The following is a 20,161-nucleotide window of genomic DNA, read 5'->3' on the forward strand; positions in this document are numbered from 1 at the left end:
TTGCCTCACCACTGTCGGCCATGTCCCCCGCCCACCGTCCTCACCTCAGATCTGTAAACACACACACACACACACAGAGAGAGAGAGAGAGAGGGAGGGGGGGGGGGGGGGGGGGATTTGAGGTGAACTTAATAAAATGCCCTTGATGCCATATGGGGTGTATATTGATGGTATGGAAGAAAATGGTGTCAACCAATAATTATTTATTAAATAATTCAATATATGAATTTGTTTTTACTCTTTCTTTATTTTTTTTCTCTCTCTAAAGGACCTCATATCTTTTACATTCATTAATTTATCTTGTTATTTCAGAAAAAGAAATTATCTCAATTCACTTGGAATAATGCAACTTTTATTTATCAACATTTTATAGCTGATCTCAATTCATAAGTCCCACAGAAAACCTGAATAATCCCAAGTATCATATTCTTGCTGGGGATTATAATCATATATTGATCCATTTATACTATTAAATTCTTGTCCTAATTCCATTTCCTTATCACCAAATCCATTTTGCAATTCTTCTATCCAATCTGATATTCTACTTTCATGATAAGGTGAGTTTCTCATTCCCCAATCTGATAAGGGACAACTGTCTATAGAGCTTTCCTTTGTCTCTCCTTCACTGTTGGAAACCACATCAATGCTTTTATTTTTGAAATCACGTGCTAGGTTTTCTACTTCATACATGAACTCACCTGAGAATAAAATAGTGTAAGTGAATGTGAATTACATAAAAAAAAAACATGTACAATATTTTCACAAGCAATTATGTATATAATATCTATAGCACAAATAGTTCACCTTGTTGAACTTGTACTCTCTTTTGTAAATGAGTTCTCCAATAGTTCTTGATTTCATTGTCTGTTCTTCCTGGAAGCCTACGGGCAATCTTGGACCACCTAATTTCATTGTTATTGTTACAAATTTAACAAATAGTTAAAGGTTATAATCTATAACAATTCTTATACTAGGAGCACATAGCATTGTAAACACAAAGTATGTATTTCAATATTTCATTATTTTACACATTTAATTGATATGCACCATCAGTGTTCTTTGAAAATAAATATACATACATGGTCAATGTAATTTTTTTTACGCATGCATCGAATCATATCTCATTATATTCCTTTGTAATATTAGTTCTTAAAAGATCTTGACATTATTTACGTGATGAGATATGATTAGATGTATGTATAATTTTCTCTTTTTTACATTGACAATGCATACTAATTAAATTCAACTATATACTATATTATATATTTTTCAACTTCATAGGCTTAGACATTTTATGGTTACTAGTTACTACAAGCAGGGGAAGAAACTCACTTGTTACCCCATTGCTGCTGAAGCTGAACAATAAGTCTCTCCTCTTCAACATTAAAAGGGCCATGTTTGAGATTTGGTCGAAGATAGTTCAACCACCTTAACCTACAGCTTTTACCACTTCTCCTAAGTCCTGCACAAGAGCAAGCAAATGTTACCATAATGATCTCTTTTAATTTTGTTTTGTAATCGCAATTGCACTCGCAACATAAATGATTTTAAATTCTCCACAATTTCATCATTATGACCATATAATTGTAACTAAGATTTTAAATGAAGATTTGTGACCGCGATCTAGGTCAAGATGCAACCGTTATTAATGTTGACGAAACCACAATGCAACAACTATTGATGCCGTATCGATCACATTGGACCATGATTGTTTGGAATATCAAAGATTGCAACGCAACCAGATATGATATTGTGACCGTTAAAATACTTACTATAATAGCGGCCGCAACCAAAGTTTAAAATCTTGGCTAGTTTTTCTCTCTATAATATCATCATAATTAAACAAGATTTATGCATACATACCAGCTACTTTAGCAAGTGAATCCCATCTTCGTTCCCCAAGACGGGTCACAAAGCTTATCAATTGTTCATCTTCCTCTTGAAGCCAAGTCCCCTTACGCAAATTTCCTCCGTGCATGGCTGCTTGATATTTATATTTATATGTTTTCACATTCATGAATAGGGCTTATAGGTCACATAGATATATATACACTCAAAAAGTGTAGGAGATGACAATTGATAAATCATAAGATAAGTAGAAAAAGTGTAAAGGAGAGTGTGACCAGAAACTCTCACAAGATAACATTGCTGAATTTATGTGGGAACTCCACCATCTATTGGCTTATCAATAATTAATTAATTAATTAACATTGTCATATATATACAAGGTATCAAACTATCTAATCAATTAGGTCATTTTTTCTCTCTTAAGATTTTCTTCTTTCAAGTTCAGATACCTTTCTCTCTAAAGATTAGATGCATTTGTAGGATAAGTAATTTTGGCATCAGCATTCATGGCATTTAGTGAAGAGATGATGCTTAACTTGTTAGATATAGTAGCTTATATATTGTTATGGATGATTTTTTTGTCATTGTGTAGTTTATGAACCAAGATATGGATGCTTATCAGATTATTTAAAAATTAAAACGTGAAAAAGGAAAAGAAATAGTTGAATTTTAGTAATTACTCCCTCTGACCACATTTATAATAAAAAAAATAACTTTTTAGGTTAATTGAATATCTAATGTACCGGTCAATATATTAGTCAAATAGATTAGTTATTCAATGAAGTTAAAGAAGTTATTTTTTACTTATAAATATGTTCGAAAGGAGTATATAAACCGAGTAAATACATGTTTGAAAAGAAAAGGATAAAGGAAAGAGATGAGGTTTTTGGTGGTAGAGTAAACGAACATCTATATATCCATCAATATCTAATTCATAGCTTTTCTAAGATTTGGATACAATTGAAAGATTTGAAGCTTCAACTTCTAGTGGGCACAAATTGATGTTATCGTTGAAGTTATATAACACATTTCTCACGTGGCAGTGAATTAACGCAATTAATTAGAAGTTCTAAAGATAAAGAATGTTGAAAGTTTGTGTATAATCATATTTAATGCTACCTTAAACTAGATTAGTTGTGTTAATCATGCGAGAATTGCTCCCAAATAATATCATCATAATTTTCTTGCGATGCATTCATTAGTATTTTCTATTCCTGTTCTATACTCGCTATCTACCTGTCCAACTTGGTTATTTCAGTGGTTGATTTATATATTCGGTGTTTGGTATAACCAAACAAAATAGCAAAAGACAAAAGCAACCTACCTTACTGGAAGAAGCTTGAACAAGATAACATTCAATTTCATCGAATCTTTGAGCATCAAAGAAGCTTAAAAGTGTAGAAAGAAAAAGAAAAAAAAATTGGTTACATGGTTAGACCTTAATACACCTAAAACCGTAACAATGAGCTCTATTCACTACTAGTTAACTGCAATTGCTTAGTACATGGCCAATTTGCAACAACCTTGCTATAAAATTTGGCTACATTTCATGAGCGAAAAATCAAACAAATCAAAAGATGTCTTCTGTATTTATCTTTGCTAAAAGGGACAAATACAAGAAAGTATTTCACAGACATTGCTAATAACATCAATAAGTTACTATAAAAAAAAACACTTCGATAAGTTACATTGATAACCGCTTTCTTCAAAATGCTAATCATCCAACTGATATAATAAGGAGATGGAAGAGGAGAAAAGAATTAGGATGAAAAAAAGAAGAAGAAACCAATAAATAATGGTACTAAAATGAAAAAGAGGAGCATATTCATCATCCTCCACCTATTTAATTCACACTTCCAGAGCTAAGACAGTAAAACTAGCAAAGACTAATCTGTGACCATATCCGCAACCCCATTCTGTGCAGCCGCTTCTGCCAGCCTCTTCCAGTTCAATTCCCGCTTCTCAGCCTCTTCTTTGGCTTTTGCTTGCTTCTCTGCATAATTCCTCTGGCACTCTTCAAATAATTCAGCATCCATTTCTATAAACATTTTGCGAACATTAACAGTCAGCCCATGAACTGCCTGGTTCCAGTGACTCTCGATATTTCTCTCAAATGCTTCAAATATTATCGGTAATATCACAGTCCTGTTTTGAGCAATTAAGCCCACAATATGCTCATTATTCCATAAAAAGAGGGCTCGCTCTGCAACCTGCATAACAAATTTGCCAAAGCAAAGACTTTTGAGGGAACATTTAAACCATGATGACAGAGCATAGGTATTAAAGCAAATAAAGTTCAATTCTAACTGATCATGATTCTAAAAAGCACAAATTAAAGGGCTTGAGGAATACAACAAAGCATACGTAAATCACAGAATTTATTCAGACATTTTTAACAAAAGCTTATAACCTATAAAAGTCTTCAATCCTATACCGACAAAGACCTCATTCTTAGACTTAGTATGGTGGTCAACTAAGGGTTTGTGGAAGGAGTTTGGGTGATAATGAACATGTAGGGAGATCATGCATGAGTTTTGATCCGTTGATGAGCTTCTCTTGTTTGCTCAGGATTTTAAACTTTTAAGGATTCTGTTTATTTTTCTTCTTTTTAGGTGTAGGAAGAATATTCAGCCAATCAAGCAAACTAGAAACATAAGTGTAAACTTGAATAGCACTCCTACTAATAGAAAGGGCTATAATGCTGCGTTGTTCCATAATATTTTTCAGGAAAAAAAATCTATATTAACAGCTGCTAAAGAGAAATAAAAGCAATACAATGCGTCTGGATATGAAAACAGCTACATTGGTACATCAGCCTAATGATCTCAGTGAAAAAGGAATAGAGCAGTAGTTTAAGATAATGAATCAATGCACCATGTTACAGATTTTGAACAGAACAATAACAACAATTGCCTTTTCTCACTAGGTAGGGTCAGCTATGGTCCTATGGAGATCAAAAGACGCATAACGCCTTAATGATTTGACCTATAGTTTTTATTGGTCATCTTCTACCTCTAACTAATGAACTGGCAACCGCACTCGCCTAACTTGGGCTTCTACAAGTCGTCTCCAAACATGATCAAATCACATGAGGTGAGATTCATTCTATCAATTTATTCCACAACAGGTTGAACTCAAACTTTCAAATGCGTTTATTTCTAATCTTGTCTTCTACTAATGCACCCCAACAATTTCCAGATGGGACTCAACTTCCTGCAAAATATATCATTACATCTCTAGTTTGTTTTACAGTTTTACAATATCTGTTCATGGGGGTTCTATGTTACTTCGCCTAATGCATATCATCAGTAGCATAATCCAAAGTAGTTGCAGTTACTAGTGGTATGCAAACATTAAAAAGATATTTTGTTGATCAAGTGACTGAGAATAAGAGCATTCCCAAAGTGTGCACAAGGTTTTATCATTCAATAGCATGCACCACACACAATAAAAAGAAACACCGGCCTGATAGATATTAAGTTCAACTCCAGAGAAAGAAACATAAAAAGCAATAATTCATGAGGGTGACTCTCTAGATGTGGAGTTCAACTCCACAAAGCATCGCATACTACTTGATGTGGAACTTAGACAATCAATGATACCCAAGTCCTTACCATTGCACCAGCCTTAAGAGCTGATGCCCTGGCAACTAAATTATAACACGCTTAACTCGTACTTTCCAGTCAGCCCCTCAGCAGGTAGCGTTTCTTGAGACATTGGCAACCAGCATTGATACCATCTGATAAGCACCAAAACACTGGAGGAACCCTCCGTTAAAAGCTAGTTGTCAAGGGGGAAGAACGAAGTCACTATCATATACTCAAGCCCCTATAAGTACCAGACTTGCACGTCTCTTTAAGGATGCATATATAAACAGCTATATGGATGGGTACGGAAAGTTACCATTCATAACCACTAACTTCAATGTATAACTTATAAGGAAGAAGGTGAAAATTTCACCGTGAGATAAAGAATATTGGATCTCTCTGAATAGAATGTGATATATCAATAGTCATTAGATTTTAATGTATTAAAGGCAAGATTACAACACAGGATTTCAAAAGGTTGGAAGTTATATGTTTAGTTTGAGTAATCATCCCCCATAGTATTCTATCAAAAACCATGTCTTTCTCCAACTCATTGATCACTAGATCCTTCTTGATAGTTTCTCTAAAAGTTTTTTTAGGTCTTCCCCTACCTCTAGTGATTTGCCTCCACTCCATATATGATCTACTCTCCTTACTACAACATCCACATGTCTTTTCTCTACATGCCCAAAACACCTAAGTCTAGTTTCTATCATCTTTTCTGCTATAGGTGCTACCGTCATAAATGAGCAACATTCTTTAAAACAGTTTAATGGGACGATCTTAGAGAGAAGCATGTTAAATAACGCAGGGAGTTAACGAGAACCAATTATGCAGGGAGCTTATGAGAACCAATTATGTCGAGTTGAAATATTCCCTATTTATCTTTCATTGAGAGATAAACACAGGTCATCAACACTGATAATGGAACGAGGAAGCTGATGACAGCTTCCCAGAATACAACATCAATGTTTGTTACGTCTTCTCGAGCTGTTTGTTTTTATATCAAAAACATAGGTCATGGGACAAGCATGTCACGTCATAGTAAAAAAAGAATAAAGAAAATACTATGAAAGAAACCTACAGCTGAGATTTCTTATACGAACATCTCAATTTGAGTTATTATTAAACAGAAAATTATAATTACAAAACCAAACATAAGCTGGTACTCATATAATTTTTATGTCAAGGTCTTCTTCACAACTTCAAAGAGATACAAATCATCATACTTAAAATTCCATACTTGACGCAAAAGCATTTTCTTAGTAGATGGAGTTGCCGAGTCAGCTAAATGGATAAAATTGTAATGGCCTATAATGAATTAAGTCAAGAAATAGATCATTAAATTTAAGTCCCTCTGAAAATTTGACCCAAGTTTTGTTGGTCTCTCTCTCTATATCTAATTATTGGACTAGTAAACATTTGGTTTAACACCTTCCTGAATACCCAACCCCCCCCCCCCCCCAAGAGGAGATTCCATCATCTTTTCAATAATGGGAGGTATAAGTCCATAACTAATAAGCAAACCAACAGCCCAAAATTGCAATGTAGTTCTGTTTGATTTTGCAACTTTAGTACTCAGTTTTAAAGCAGAAGATGAACGATAATGAATTAAAAAAGCATGTGCATGGGTCTAATATGTTTCCACTTTTATGTGTGAAAGGCAAGAAAAAAATTAAGTCAGTCAGAAATTTATAGCATCTCACTTCAATAGGTAATAAAATAATATCAAAGTTTTCTTTTACCCTTTTTCCCATCAAATGGTACATCACTAATAGATGCATGACATAAACAGCAACTAATCACTACAATTGTACGCAACATAAAGGAAAAGGAAAACAGAAAACGAACATGACAATTAAAATGAATTAATTAGGCATGTGAAACTAATACCACCCCCATTTGATATTATTACTAAAAGTAAACAACCACATTTAAGTGGAAGGATGGCAAGTTAAGAAAAAGACCTAGATTAGGTGAACAATTTATGGTAACATTGAAAGTAACCGTTCAACAAACAACATTGCAAATTCATACAAAACCCAAAAAAGGAAAGAAAGCAAATCAAAATTGAACAAGTCCCAACTATCATCACTATAAAAGGCAAAAAAAACAAAATTCACAAACCTGAAAGGAACTGTTGAGGCAGCGGGAAATCTGTTTGAAAAGTTGAACCATGCAGCGTTGAAATTCAGCATTCTGTGTTGCCTCCAACACTTCCTCAAGTTCTCCAAGAAAGAGAATTTCCTTCTGACAATTAGTAACAGGCCAATACTTCAACAAACCCCGAATAACCGTATCAGCGAGCTTAAAATCCTTTTCCACAAACTGAGTTATGCAGTAAGACAACTGTTGGTGGTACATAACAACCGATTTCGGCTTATGCAAAGGCAAAAGAGCCCTAACAAGAAACAACTTATGCTCCTCTTTCATAGGCAAAGCAAACCCATTAATAATACTACCCAAAATCTCCAAAAGCTCCCCAATACCACAGTGTCGCTCAGTCTCATATATAAACCGATAAAAAATATTGTTAATTGCTTTTCTAATAAACGGTCTATGAACCATGAATTTTCCATATATACGATGCAGAATAGTTTTCAAATACTCACGCTCACGAGGATCCTCAGAATCGAATAAATCTAGCAACTTTAACACAAAGGAATGATCAATGTACCGTTTTGCAACCTTTGTATCAGTATCAGATGAAACCACATATCTAAGCAAAAGCTCATAAACCAGTTGCAAGTGTGGCCATGCCGGCTCCAAACAAGGCTCTTCCTCTTCAGGATCAGTCGGCTCAGTCCCGGTGTTCTCATGCGACGCAGGCGGCAAGCACCGGAAAATGTTGATAGATATCATCCTAATCATCTCTTCTTGACAATTCTCCGAAATTTTCCCCGAACCCGATTGAATAAACTCAACAAGCTCTATCAAAGCTTGACGCTTGATCTCTTTTTCGCGAACGCTCTTCAGCGTATCAGTGAAATCAAGCGAGAAACAACATACATGAAGTTTCCTCAGAAAGATATTTTGTCTCTCGGAAACCGGAACATCGCGGAATAAAGGAACGGGTTCCATTGTACCGGAAGATGGAGTCAAAGGCATCACGACGCCGGAATTTACGGTGGAGGCACCGCCACGGGAGCCATGGTTGACGATAACCGGAGCTGCTGAATTGCGGTTGTTACCGGACGGTGGTGGATCGGTTGAATCCGATTTGGAGGGCTTTTTATGCCCTCCTTTCATCATTTTCTTGAACATTTTGTCTTCTCGTTACGAAACCCTAACCCTAGAATCTGATTCAGAATAAGTGATTAATTCTTGAATTGAGTGATTAAGTGAGTTGCATGGGGAAAAGCGATTCATCGAACGAAGCTAATCCATGAATTTATTTTTTTTTCGATTTTTGAATCGAATTGAAACGGATCTGAAAGAGAAGAATGAAAGGTTGAAGAAGAAGGAGGAGGTTAAGGAGAATGGTGAAGGAGAGTGATGATTGGTGAATTGAGTAAGGTAGGGATCATGGTGACGAATTCATCGTCGGAGAAAAATCGATCGTCGCCGGAAAGAATGGAGGAAATAAGATCGGTCGGAGAAGTATTCCGGCGAGGTAGAATAGAAAGAGTGAAAAGTGATTAAGGTAAGAGATTAGGGATATGTGTATAAGGGAAGAGAGTGATTATAGATTACAGTAATCGCCTTTTAGAGAAAACCTTGTTGTGTATTGCATCAGAAGAAAACCCTTCTCCTTTCTATAACTAAACTTTTCACAATTTTCTTGGTTCCAATATTAATTTTAGGGTTAAATATATTTTTGATCCCTATAAATATATCAACTTTTTGTTTTAATCCCTCTAAAATTTTCCTTCAACTTTTAGTTCTTATAAAATTTTCAATCATTACTTTTGGTCTCTCCTTTAAAGTTGGATCTGATATTTCAAGTTGAATAAAATGAACATCAAAACGGAAAATAAAAAAACACTGTAATAAAAAAAATAAAGCTGCACAAAAATGACGGAATCACATAAACATGCAAAATCCAAAATTAAAGATACGAAAAATTACTTATCTAACTAATAGAAGAAGAAGAAAAATATCTACCAAAAAAAAAAATCGAGTCATTTAGGTCAATTTGTGGGGTCCAGTCATTGGCCACTTGGCCAACATACATTTGACAACATGGAAGGTTGCATGTGATGACAAGTAGCAATGTGCATGGTATGCAGATAGTGTTGTGTATGAGTAACACATGTTATGGTGCATGCAATCCAAGAAACACGTGGTGTGGTGCATGTATTGCAAGGGACACTTAGAGCATACACATCCATGTCACCCAATTTGGTGGTATAAATGGACATATTCAATACATTATATTAGTTCATACTTCTCAGTTATTTAAACCACCCAACTAAATTTTCCAAATATCCATACCACTCATCTAAAACTTTAAAATGGGTCTTACTTATTTCACAATATACTTCAAATTTATATTTTACATTAATAAAAATATTGTTAATAAAATAGATCCAGCTTTTCAAATTATGTTTTCATCCCTTTAATGAATAAAATATTACTAATAAATGAAAAGGTGAAAGAATGGCTACGGCTACGTAGTAAAAATATTTACCACCACCACTATATCAATTATCAGTTCCCAAACTGACACAAGGTTCTACACACTGGCAAAAGCATTACAAACTACGATCGATATTTGTAAGCCAACTTTGATTTGATTTGCTTCTCCTATAAATAAGACCATAATCAAGCATTCACAACACACCACAAGAGAAGAACAACAAAAGCAAGAGAGAAAGAGAGTCTTGCTCAAAAGAGAAAAGTGATCCTCGTAAAAAGTTTCCTTTTGAGAGAAATAGGAAGTCAATTTGTGAGAGTGTTCCTTACAAATAGAGAGATATATTGTAGTGAGATCCACTTAAAGATGAAGTTGTTTTATTCCCATTATTATTATAGTGGAAGTTTAAGAGACCCGAGGACCCCGTGATTTTTTCCTTTCTCACATTGAGAAGGTTTTACACGCCAAAATTCCTTGTATCATTACGCTTATATTTCACGTTTCCGCTGAGTTCACGTAGGAGAGAAATTATGCAGATATTTTCCAACGCAATTAATCTTAAATCACCACTCTCATAAAATGGGAAAATAGGGTGGCGGCTAAGAATTGCGTTTGAGAGGGCGGTTAGCCAGTTACCTCATAATAAATAGTCTCTTTTGTTTTTGTTTTACAAACTTCATAGGGTATTATTAATTCAAAGAAAATGTTAACAAGTGTTTTTGGAATACTAGTTAATGAAACAAATATAATAATTTTTTGTAATTTATGTAATCAAAAAAATACTTAAATGTGCAGAAAATATTGTTTTCAATATAAAGGCTATGTTTGGTAAAAATAATGGATAATTGATAAGCTAGTTGATAGCTGATGTCTGATAACTGATAAACTAATCTTTTTGTTTTTTCTTTTGTTTCTTTTTTGTCAAGTAGTCTAGTGGCTAGAGCTCACACAATTTAATTGTGGAGAAGTGGAGTGTCCAGGGTTCGAACTCCAGCCCTGCATATAAAATGCAATATCCCTACCAACTGAGCTAAGCTTTTGAGCATTTTTTATTTTTTAACTAGTGTCTCAGAGCCACTTGTTAACATGACCTTTAATTTAATTTGATTTTTCCTATTCAATAATAAATAAATAAATTATGTGAACTATATATAATTTTGAATGAATTGGATAATGGGGAAATGGATTAAGTGAGTGAGATGATTGAAAACCACAAGTGTAATCATGGAGTTGGTACGAGGGTATTACGTGGCCTGTAAGTCAAGAGAGTGAGGTTATGAGTTTCCACGTGGCATAGTAATGTCGTATATGATATCACTGACACATGTTGTGTGAGTTTCTTCCAACAAAAAATTTATGAGTAAAGGTACAAAGGTAGAAAGATTTTTCAGAAAAAGGAAACAAAGAGAGATTCCATCCATGAATGAAATAATAGGATTCTTCACATGTCTCTCCCCAAAATATCCGCAAAACTTTAAAAAGGATTTTTTTTTTTTAAATAATGTTTTATTTTCTATTAATTCCTCCCAATCTTTTTTTTTTTTGAGCAAAGACAAAATTAGTGCATTTCATTTAGAAATAAAGAGTACATAGTAGATGGTACATCATTAAAAACATAGGGGCTAGGGTGAGATAAGGATGCTCTAGCAATACTATGAGCAACCTTATTAGCTTGCCTCTTAACAAACGACACTGTAAAGTCGGGAATAGTAGATAAAAGGATTCGACATTGAGAGACTAGATCTCCAAACTCAGTATTAGGAACAATAGATGATGAAAGGGAATCTGCAAGTAATTTACAATCTGTTTCAAACCAAACAGAGTGAAATCCATTTGAAATAGCCATTTTGATAGCTTCGAGTAAGGCGATGGTTTCAGCTTCTAGGGACGAGGCATATAAGTGAATGTAACCTGATTTACCCAATACAAGTTGTCCCAAATGGTTCCTGAAGCACATTCCATATCCTATGGTAGAGTTGTTATCAAACATGGCAGCATCCGTGTTGCATTTAATCGTACCAAACCGCGGTTTCACCCAAGAGGGAGTAAGCACTTGATTTTGCACTTGGAGCTTTGCTCTTTGCATACAACTCCATTCTTGTAAGGAGCCATTAGCACGGGAGATGATGTAAGTGGAAGTAGATTCTGATGCTTCCCATAACTTTGTGTTGCGACTTTTCCAGATGCTCCACAAGAGCATTGCGACTAGGGGCTGTTGGTGGAGCAGCAACCTGTCAAAAAAATCAAACAGAGTGTTTGTGAAATTATCTGCTGTTAGAAGAAGATCACGGACCAGGTTTCCCATTCCAATATTCTCCCAACATTCCATGGCCTTGGAACAAACAAAGAATGTGTGCATGTGAGTTTCCGCCAACAAATCACAAGAGACACATGATTCACTACATGGAACGCCGCGTGTAATGAGATTCACTCGTGTAGGAAGACATTGGTGAGCAAGACGCCAGAGAAATGAGCGCACTCGAGGAGGAACTTTAAGATTCCAAAGAGCCATCCATTTATGGTTAAGGAAGCATGCAAGAGATCAATACATATACGGTAGGCAGATTTTACTGAATAAGAGCCATCTACCGAGGTCTTCCAGATACGAATATCCTCACTTTGGGTGGAATATAGTGGTATTGCAAGGATGGATGCAGCATCCGAAGGATTAAATAAAGATCGCACAAGTGTATGATTCCAAGAATTCATACCCGTGTGAAGGAGGTGAGCAACCGTGATATCATTATAATGCAAAGGCGGAGTAGTAGAAGGCTTAAGAGAGGGAAGACCGCAGATCCAAGGCATAGTCCACACATTTATTTTGGAACCATTTCCAATCTTCCACCTGTGTCCTAAGGTAAGCAAGTGCTGGGTACTCCAAAGACTCCTCCAAGTATAGCTTGGATTATGACCAAGAGAGGCATCCAAGAAATCCCTACGCGGGAAATATTTGGCTTTGAGGATACGAGTAAGTAAGGAGGTAGAGTCGGTCAAGAGTTTCCAACTTTGTTTACCAAGCATTGAAAGATTGAAAGCTTCCATGTTACGAAAACTGAGGCCGCCGAGGGTTTTATGATAAGTGAGTTTCTCCCATCGCATCCAATTTATACCACGACGACCATTCTTTTTAGAACCCCAATAAAATGAATTCATTATTCTCTCAATTTCCGCACAAAGTGAAGTAGGGAGAAGGAAGGCACCCATACAATAAGAGGGAATAGCCTGAGCAGTAGATTTGATCAAAATTTCCTTACCAGCACGGGAAAGTGACCGAGCACTCCAAGATTGACATTTGTTCCATATCCGATCCTTCAGATATGAGAAGATCGCCTTCTTGCTGCGCCCAACTATGGAGGGAAGGCCCAAATATTTACCACTACCAATAGCACCAGTAACACCAAGTGAGTGAGAGATGGCAGAAATAATGTCATGAGGCGTGTTGGTACTAAAAGCAATTGCGGATTTCCCATAATTGATAGCTTGACCGGAGGCATTTTCATAATGCATGAGGATCTCTTTAAGACTTTGAGCTTCAGCCATGGTAGCTTTGCAGAATAAAAAGCTATCATCTGCGAATAATAAGTGGCTAACCGACGGTGCTGCGCGGCAGATACGGTTGCCATGAAGCTGACCCCTTAATTCACGATTTTTAATAATTGCTGATAGGCCTTCGGCACAGATGATGTAGAGATAAGGTGAGAGAGGGCAGCCTTGCCGGAGTCCACGTTCAGGGGTGATAGGTCCAATGCGATCGCCATTAAAGATAACATGATATTCCACAGAAGTGATGCACATCATCATCCATGATACCCACCGAGTACAAAAACCCATCTTGTCAAGAATAGCTTTAAGGTACAACCAGCTAACACTATCAAAAGCCTTAGAGATATCAAGTTTCAGAGCCACCTCACCAATTTTACCTTTGGTTTTGCAGCGCATATGATGTAAGATTTCAAAGGCCGTTAAAGCATTATCCATGATAGAGCGGGAGTGAACGAATGCTGCCTGTTCATGAGATATCCAGTTATTGATCAAGGGCCGAAGACGATTTGCTAAAACCTTTGAGATAATCTTATAAAGAACATTGCAAAGAGAGATGGGACGGAGATCCTTCATAGATTCTGGATTATCACCTTTCGGCACAAGAACAATATTTGTTGAATTCAAATTCGGTGGTAAGGAACCAGAATCTATCCATGCAGTGGCTGAAGTAAACAACTCGCTCCCGATCTCATCCCAAAATTTTTGGTAGAATGCCGGATTTAGGCCGTCGGGACCCGGTGATTTATCCGGATGCATACTAAAAACTGCGTCTTTGAACTCACTTTCAGTAAAGGGTGCGGTGAGTGTGTTGTTTTCTTCAATGGAGACTCTTGGTTGTACACAAGAAATGATAGGATGGTGATCGCCTTGCTGAGAAGTGAAGATATTCGTAAAATAATTACGGACAAGTGAACAGAGTTCGTCGTGAGCTACAATCCAATTGCCTGATGGGTCACGAAGCTTTTTTATAGTGTTTTTCCTCTTCCTGGCAGATGCTGATGCGTGGAAAAATTTGCTGTTAGTATCGCCATCAGCTAACCAATAAACCTTAGCGCGCTGCCTCCAATAGGTGTCTTCCTGAAGTAACAGGTTGGCAAGATTTTTCTGCATATCTTCAACTTGTGGATCAATCGCATCCCTTGAGGAGTTGCGGATATCTTCTAATTGTGCACGTTGTTTATTAATTTGCTGTCTGAAATTGGGAGATATATTTTTGCTCCATGAGTTAATGTCCTCTATGCAGTAGCTAATTTTTGATATTATGCTTGAGGATGGGTATTGGTTCCAATTCTCTTTCACAAGTTGGATAAGAGAAGGTTCAAGTAGCCATGCGTTATTGAAGCGAAAACTGCGGTGAGGTTGCCTCCAAGGGATAGGGTCAAGCTGTAGAAGGAGAGGCGTGTGATCCGAGACGGGTGCTGCAAGAGTTTGGAGAGTTGAATTTGGAAATAATGAATGCCAAGAAGAAGTGACAAGGGCACGATCAAGACGTGCTTCTTTGGAAGAGGCAGTACCAATACTTTTGAACCAAGTAAATTGGTATCCAATAAGTGGTAAGTCAAATAGGTTACAGTCTGTGACAGCATTTTGAAAGCCTCTAATAAGCCAAGATGGACGATCCGGTCCCCCTCTCTTGTCTGTTGTAGATAAGTGGTCGTTGAAGTCACCAATGATACACCACGGATCACTTGAGAGGGTGCTGAGATACCGGAGTAAGTCCCAAGACTCTCTCCGTCTACCGGAGTCTGAATAACCATAGAAGGCAGTAAGTCTCCAATTGCCTACTGTAGGGTCTTGAATATGCAGGTTTATAAAGTTTTGAGTATAATTTATAAGCGAACAGTTAATGGAATTACGCCATAAAACAGCAAGTCCGCCACTTCTGCCAATTCGATCAACTGAGAAATGATTATCAAAGCCAATTGTGTAGCATAAATCTGAAATTTTATTTCCATTAACAAGAGTTTCAATAAGAATTACAATGTCCGGTTTATAGACTCGGACCATGTCTTTTATTGACGGAACTGCCTTAACGTTCCCCAAGCCTCGGCAGTTCCAAGCTATGATATTCATTTCGCCTGGCAGGCCTGGGAGCCAGGCTCTGCCAATAAAAAAGAAGGCGACGACTGAGAGACTTCCATGGGCGTCACTGAGTTTTTGTCACCATTTCCTGTAGGTGCACGGTTTCCCTGTGGGGTAGGGGAGTCAGCAAGAATTTTCTCATTAGTTGTTGCAGAAAGGATAGGTGGGAGCTGGGATTCAAAATTCATTGGCTGCTCAATTTTATTAATGCCTCTTGACCGTTTTGCTTTGATTGAAATAGATGCCTCTGAATTTTCCTCTTGTAACAGCTCATCAGTAATTTTCCCCTTAAAATTAGTAACCGCCTGACTATTAATTGTTGGAGGGCGCATTAATTGTGGATTCCTTAGTAAACTTGCCAAATTGACAGGTTTAGTAACTGCGGATTCTGCATTTATTGCTTGAGCTTGACTGCTAGATACTGTAACTGTCATCGGTGAATGGATTGCAATGCCGGAAGCTTGTTGCCGGTGGGAGGAATTTTGCTTTTCAACTCGCAGATCAGGGGTCCAGAATCGTGTTCCATCATCAGAGTCGATGGAGTAGAGTTTTTCACAATAATCCTCGATATGACCAAGCATGCCACAGAAGTAACAGAAATTACCTAGGCGTTCATATTTGAATCGAATATAGCTTGATTCGCCTCCTGGCTTCTTGATCTTTTTCTGGCGCTTCAATGGCTTTGTAACATCCAACATAACTCTGATCCTCATATAGGTACGGAGGTGATTCGAATTGTTCTTGGCGTCGTACTCAATAAAATCACCGAGGAAATTTGCTATGTCTTTCCCTACCTTTTCTGACATAAGACCAACTGGCACATCGTGAACCTGGATCCAGAATGGCACAAATTGAAGGTTTGCTTGGTTTGGTGCGCCATTTTCTGGAAGGACATTGAGGACAAGGAGATGGTTATCAAAGTACCATGGCCCTTTCTTGATGATTCTCTGCAGGTCAAGATGGTGAAAGAATTGGAAAGTGTAAAGACCTGGTTCTGCCTCTTGAATTTTCACACCTTTGACAGGACTCCAAAATGATTCAATTTTTTCCATCATCATATAGGAGCGAATTGGTCTATTAGTGAGGAAGCGGCCGACAAGGCAAAGGCGGGGGTCTGTTGTTTGGTTGGGAATTTCATCAGGTTGGAAATCAAGTTCTTCTTCCTCATCATTCAAAGAGAGATGATGAAAGGATGCCATGAAAGGAAGTGAGGTCAAGGGAAAGGTAATGAAGGGATTGCTTCTCACAAGGAGAGAATGATACTGTTACTTCTCACAAGGAGAGAATAGATCTAGTGTAACACTAAAATTTCACAAGGAGAGAATGATACAAGTATGAGATTTTGACAACAAAGAGATTAATTCCTCCCAATCTATAATGTGTATATTTGGTTCCACGTACGAGTCAGAATTTATTACGAAATGTAAAATTAATTCTGAAACGTTTGATTTTGTCTATATTTTTTTTATATTATTATTTTTATTTGAAGCAAGAATTTGTAATTTTAAAATTAAATTTTCCTTTTTTTCCTTAAAAAATATTATTTTAAAATTGATGTTTATATACAAAGTAATGGATTTTAAAATAGAGGGACCAATTTTATAAAATGGTCAAAATAAGGGACTTAAAATGGCTATTAAACGAAAAAAACAATATAATATCTTTCAAAAAAATATAAAAATATAATATAAATCTTTATCTATTTGAATGACGCCAACAAAATAACTCAAATTTGTTTAAGGGTATAATTAGGAGGAGAAGAGTCAGCCCAAAACGAGTTAAAACGCAAGTTTATTCCCTACAAAATTTTAAGAGAATTGTTGTTGACACATATGCATTGGCTGTGTCACACTAGTAATTTACCGAAATGCCCCTCGGCAGTTAGCTGCTGAATTATGGAACCGGCTGCAGTTAACTACCGAGGAAAACTTCGACAGTAAACTACCGAGGAAAACTAAAAAGTTCGGCAGTTAACTGCCGAAGAAACCTCAAACCTGTTTTTTTTTTTTACAAAAACCATAAATTGTACTTAATAATATTTATTGATTTTGAATGTTTCCATCATTATTTTGTACGATTCAAACAGTTGCAGTATTATACTTATGCATATATATATATATATATATATATATATATATATATATATATATATATATATATATATATATATATATATAAGAATATTATTTAAATCTTGACCAAAAAAATAAAGAGCATTTAAGTCCTCAAAAAACATTTCAATAAGTGTAAAAATTAAGCATTTGAATATTGTTTTGCAAATTACTTAAATAAATAAAAAATCTTTGTGCACAATTATCTTAATGTAGAAAATAAAACAACATATTATACCTTAAAATAAATCGTTGTGCACAATTATTTTAACGATTTTTTATTATTATTTGTATTTAAGTAATGTGCAAAACAATATTCAAATGCTTAATTTTTACAGTGATTTAAATGCTATTCTTATTAAGTTATATACGCATAAGTATAATACTGCAATTGTTTGAAACGTATCAAAATAATGATTGAAACATTCAAAATCAATAAATTTTATTAATAACAATTTATGGTTTTTGTCAAAAAAAAAAAAAACAGGTTTGAGGTTTCCTCGCCAGTTAACTGCCAAAGTTTTTCAGTTTTTCTCGGTAGTTAACTGCAGCTGGTTCCATAATTCGGCAGTTAACTGCCGAGGGGCATTTCGGTAAATTACTAGTGTGACACAGCCTTATGCAATGTGTCAACAACGATTCTCAAATTTTAACGATAGCTTTTGAAAAATTTATCCTATACCCCAACGACTATACTTATACCTTACAAACCATAAAAAATATCAATTTTAACCCCGTTCAAAATCATACTCATTCACCCATCAAGTTTTTTGAAAATCCAATACACTTGACAAGTTTCTTCAAATTATCTACCATACTGGAAAACTTGATTAAAGTATTTTGTGATCGAATATAATTAACAATTTGAAATCAACTCGGTTCTTTTTAAGCATATTCTTAGTTATTAGTAATTATCTTTCATTGAAATAAATAAAAAAGTCTCGATAATTTCTTTGTAATTCCCAGACATAACCGTTCACTTTATGCAAAATGTTCCTGTTCATCGTTTATGAACCACAACAACATAACCTTTAATAATCCCTCACCTTTTATATATAATCTCACACAATCCCATTCTCTCATAACTCAAAAATCATTAAAACATCATCAAACAAAAACCAATACATCTTTGATGCGACTGCTGATTTCCAAATCCAAGGGAAGGAGATGAAGAATAAGAAAATGTTTTCATTGGATTCAAAATAACAATCCTCGTGAGCTAAGTTCAGTTGGTAGGGATATTGCATATTATATGCAGGGATAAAGGTTCGAACCCCGGACACCTCACTTCTCTATAATGAAATTGTGTGAGATTTTGTAGAAATGGATTCAAAACAACAAAAAGGCCATGACGAGGATCCCTGTTTGTGTTGATCTTTAATTTACACAAAAATTCTGGAAAATCTGTGTGGTACTTTCAATTTTCAGAAAACTTGATAGGGTAAATGTTTGAACTGTGAGATTTTAGAAAGGTTAAAATTGGTATTTTTTTTATGGTTTGTAGTGGTAGACATATAATTGTTGGGGTGCATGGTAAAACTTCCTAACTTTAGACATTAGACATTCATAATGCAGTTTTTAAGAGCGGTCTCTGTAATGCACTCTTTAATTATTTAATTATTTTATAAAGTTTAGAGTCCACTTTGATTATTTATGTGATTTTATATGATTATGTGAGTGATATTTTGTTATGTTATATGTTGGTATTTATTAATATAATATATGTTATTTGGTGTAGAAATATATGTTATTTTGTGTAGAAATATATGTTATCTGATGTAGAAATATATTTCTTATTTGGTGTAGATATATATATATATATATATATATATATATATATATATGGGATATGATCAAATGACACCATGGTGTCAAATTAAATTTGACACTAAATCATAACCATTAATTCAACTTTAATCCGACGTCTCTCATCAATTCATTAAATGCTCACATACTTATCAAATTATCTAATTTTTAATTTTAGAAACAATTTATTCTTTCTTTTTTTGATTAATTATTATTTACCATTTGATTTCTCCCTACAATTTTTTTTTTTTTACTAATCTTTGTTCAATCATCTTTGTATCCTCTTTTTTTGATTAATTATTATTTACCATTTGATTTCTCCCTACAATTTCTTTTGTTTTTTTTACTAATCTTTGTTCAATCATCTTTGTATCCTCTTTGTATTGACTACTCTTTCATTTGTTGGATGGTAGTATTCTTGAGTTCATGCTGCTAATATTCTTTTATCGGATGTTCTAGCATTTGTGTTTTGCTTTCGTTTAGTAGCATAAGTTCTTTTTAATTTTTTTTGGTGCAATGTGCTCTTTATAAATCAATTTTCTTTGGGTTCTTCTAGAAAAAATAAAAATAAAAAAGGTTAATAGGAATAAAGAAATAAGGATGATAAG

General features: G+C 35.3%; 4 protein-coding genes across 4 annotated transcripts; all 4 read right to left on the reverse strand.

The window, feature by feature from the left end:
* Positions 1 to 384: 384 nt before the first annotated feature.
* Positions 385 to 1,978, reverse strand: LOC25483948 (transcription factor MYB27). The gene is made up of 4 exons (XM_013612670.3): positions 1,864 to 1,978; positions 1,333 to 1,462; positions 805 to 902; positions 385 to 698 (listed from the first exon to the last, which is right to left on the reverse strand). Exons 1-4 carry the CDS (start codon positions 1,976 to 1,978, stop codon positions 385 to 387), a joined length of 657 nt encoding a protein of 218 aa, XP_013468124.3.
* Positions 1,979 to 3,408: 1,430 nt separating this feature from the next.
* Positions 3,409 to 9,202, reverse strand: LOC25483949 (serine/threonine protein phosphatase 2A 57 kDa regulatory subunit B' beta isoform). The gene is made up of 2 exons (XM_013612671.3): positions 7,563 to 9,202; positions 3,409 to 4,058 (listed from the first exon to the last, which is right to left on the reverse strand). The coding sequence occupies exons 1-2, from the start codon at positions 8,697 to 8,699 to the stop codon at positions 3,735 to 3,737; spliced, it is 1,461 nt and encodes a 486-aa protein (XP_013468125.1). The 5' UTR covers positions 8,700 to 9,202; the 3' UTR covers positions 3,409 to 3,734.
* A 2,367-nt stretch (positions 9,203 to 11,569) lies between these two features.
* LOC112418598 (uncharacterized) lies at positions 11,570 to 12,340 on the reverse strand. Its single transcript, XM_024775010.2, has one exon. It carries the CDS (start codon positions 12,338 to 12,340, stop codon positions 11,570 to 11,572), a length of 771 nt encoding a protein of 256 aa, XP_024630778.2.
* Positions 12,341 to 15,623: 3,283 nt separating this feature from the next.
* LOC112418600 (uncharacterized protein At4g02000-like) lies at positions 15,624 to 16,835 on the reverse strand. Its single transcript, XM_024775011.1, has one exon. The coding sequence runs from the start codon at positions 16,833 to 16,835 to the stop codon at positions 15,624 to 15,626; it is 1,212 nt and encodes a 403-aa protein (XP_024630779.1).
* Between the last annotated feature and the right edge of the window lie 3,326 nt (positions 16,836 to 20,161).

This window comes from Medicago truncatula, chromosome 1, assembly GCF_003473485.1.
Source record: "Medicago truncatula cultivar Jemalong A17 chromosome 1, MtrunA17r5.0-ANR, whole genome shotgun sequence".
In the NCBI taxonomy this organism is placed as follows: domain Eukaryota; kingdom Viridiplantae; phylum Streptophyta; class Magnoliopsida; order Fabales; family Fabaceae; genus Medicago; species Medicago truncatula.

Excerpts from the sequence above, each read along its gene's own strand:
- LOC112418598 (XM_024775010.2), bottom strand. The coding sequence starts at position 12,340 with ATGGAATGTTGGGAGAATATTGGAATGGGAAACCTGGTCCGTGATCTT.
- LOC25483949 (XM_013612671.3), bottom strand. The coding sequence starts at position 8,699 with ATGTTCAAGAAAATGATGAAAGGAGGGCATAAAAAGCCCTCCAAATCG. Across the intron at positions 4,059-7,562 it reads GCCTCAACAGTTCCTTTCAG|GTTGCAGAGCGAGCCCTCTT; the intron begins GTTTGTGAATTT and ends TTTGTTATGCAG.
- LOC112418600 (XM_024775011.1), bottom strand. The coding sequence starts at position 16,835 with ATGGCATCCTTTCATCATCTCTCTTTGAATGATGAGGAAGAAGAACTT.
- LOC25483948 (XM_013612670.3), bottom strand. The coding sequence starts at position 1,978 with ATGCACGGAGGAAATTTGCGTAAGGGGACTTGGCTTCAAGAGGAAGAT. Across the intron at positions 903-1,332 it reads CAGCAGCAATGGGGTAACAA|GTGGTCCAAGATTGCCCGTA; the intron begins GTGAGTTTCTTC and ends CAATGAAATTAG. Across the intron at positions 699-804 it reads GAGAGTACAAGTTCAACAAG|GTGAGTTCATGTATGAAGTA; the intron begins GTGAACTATTTG and ends TTTTATTCTCAG.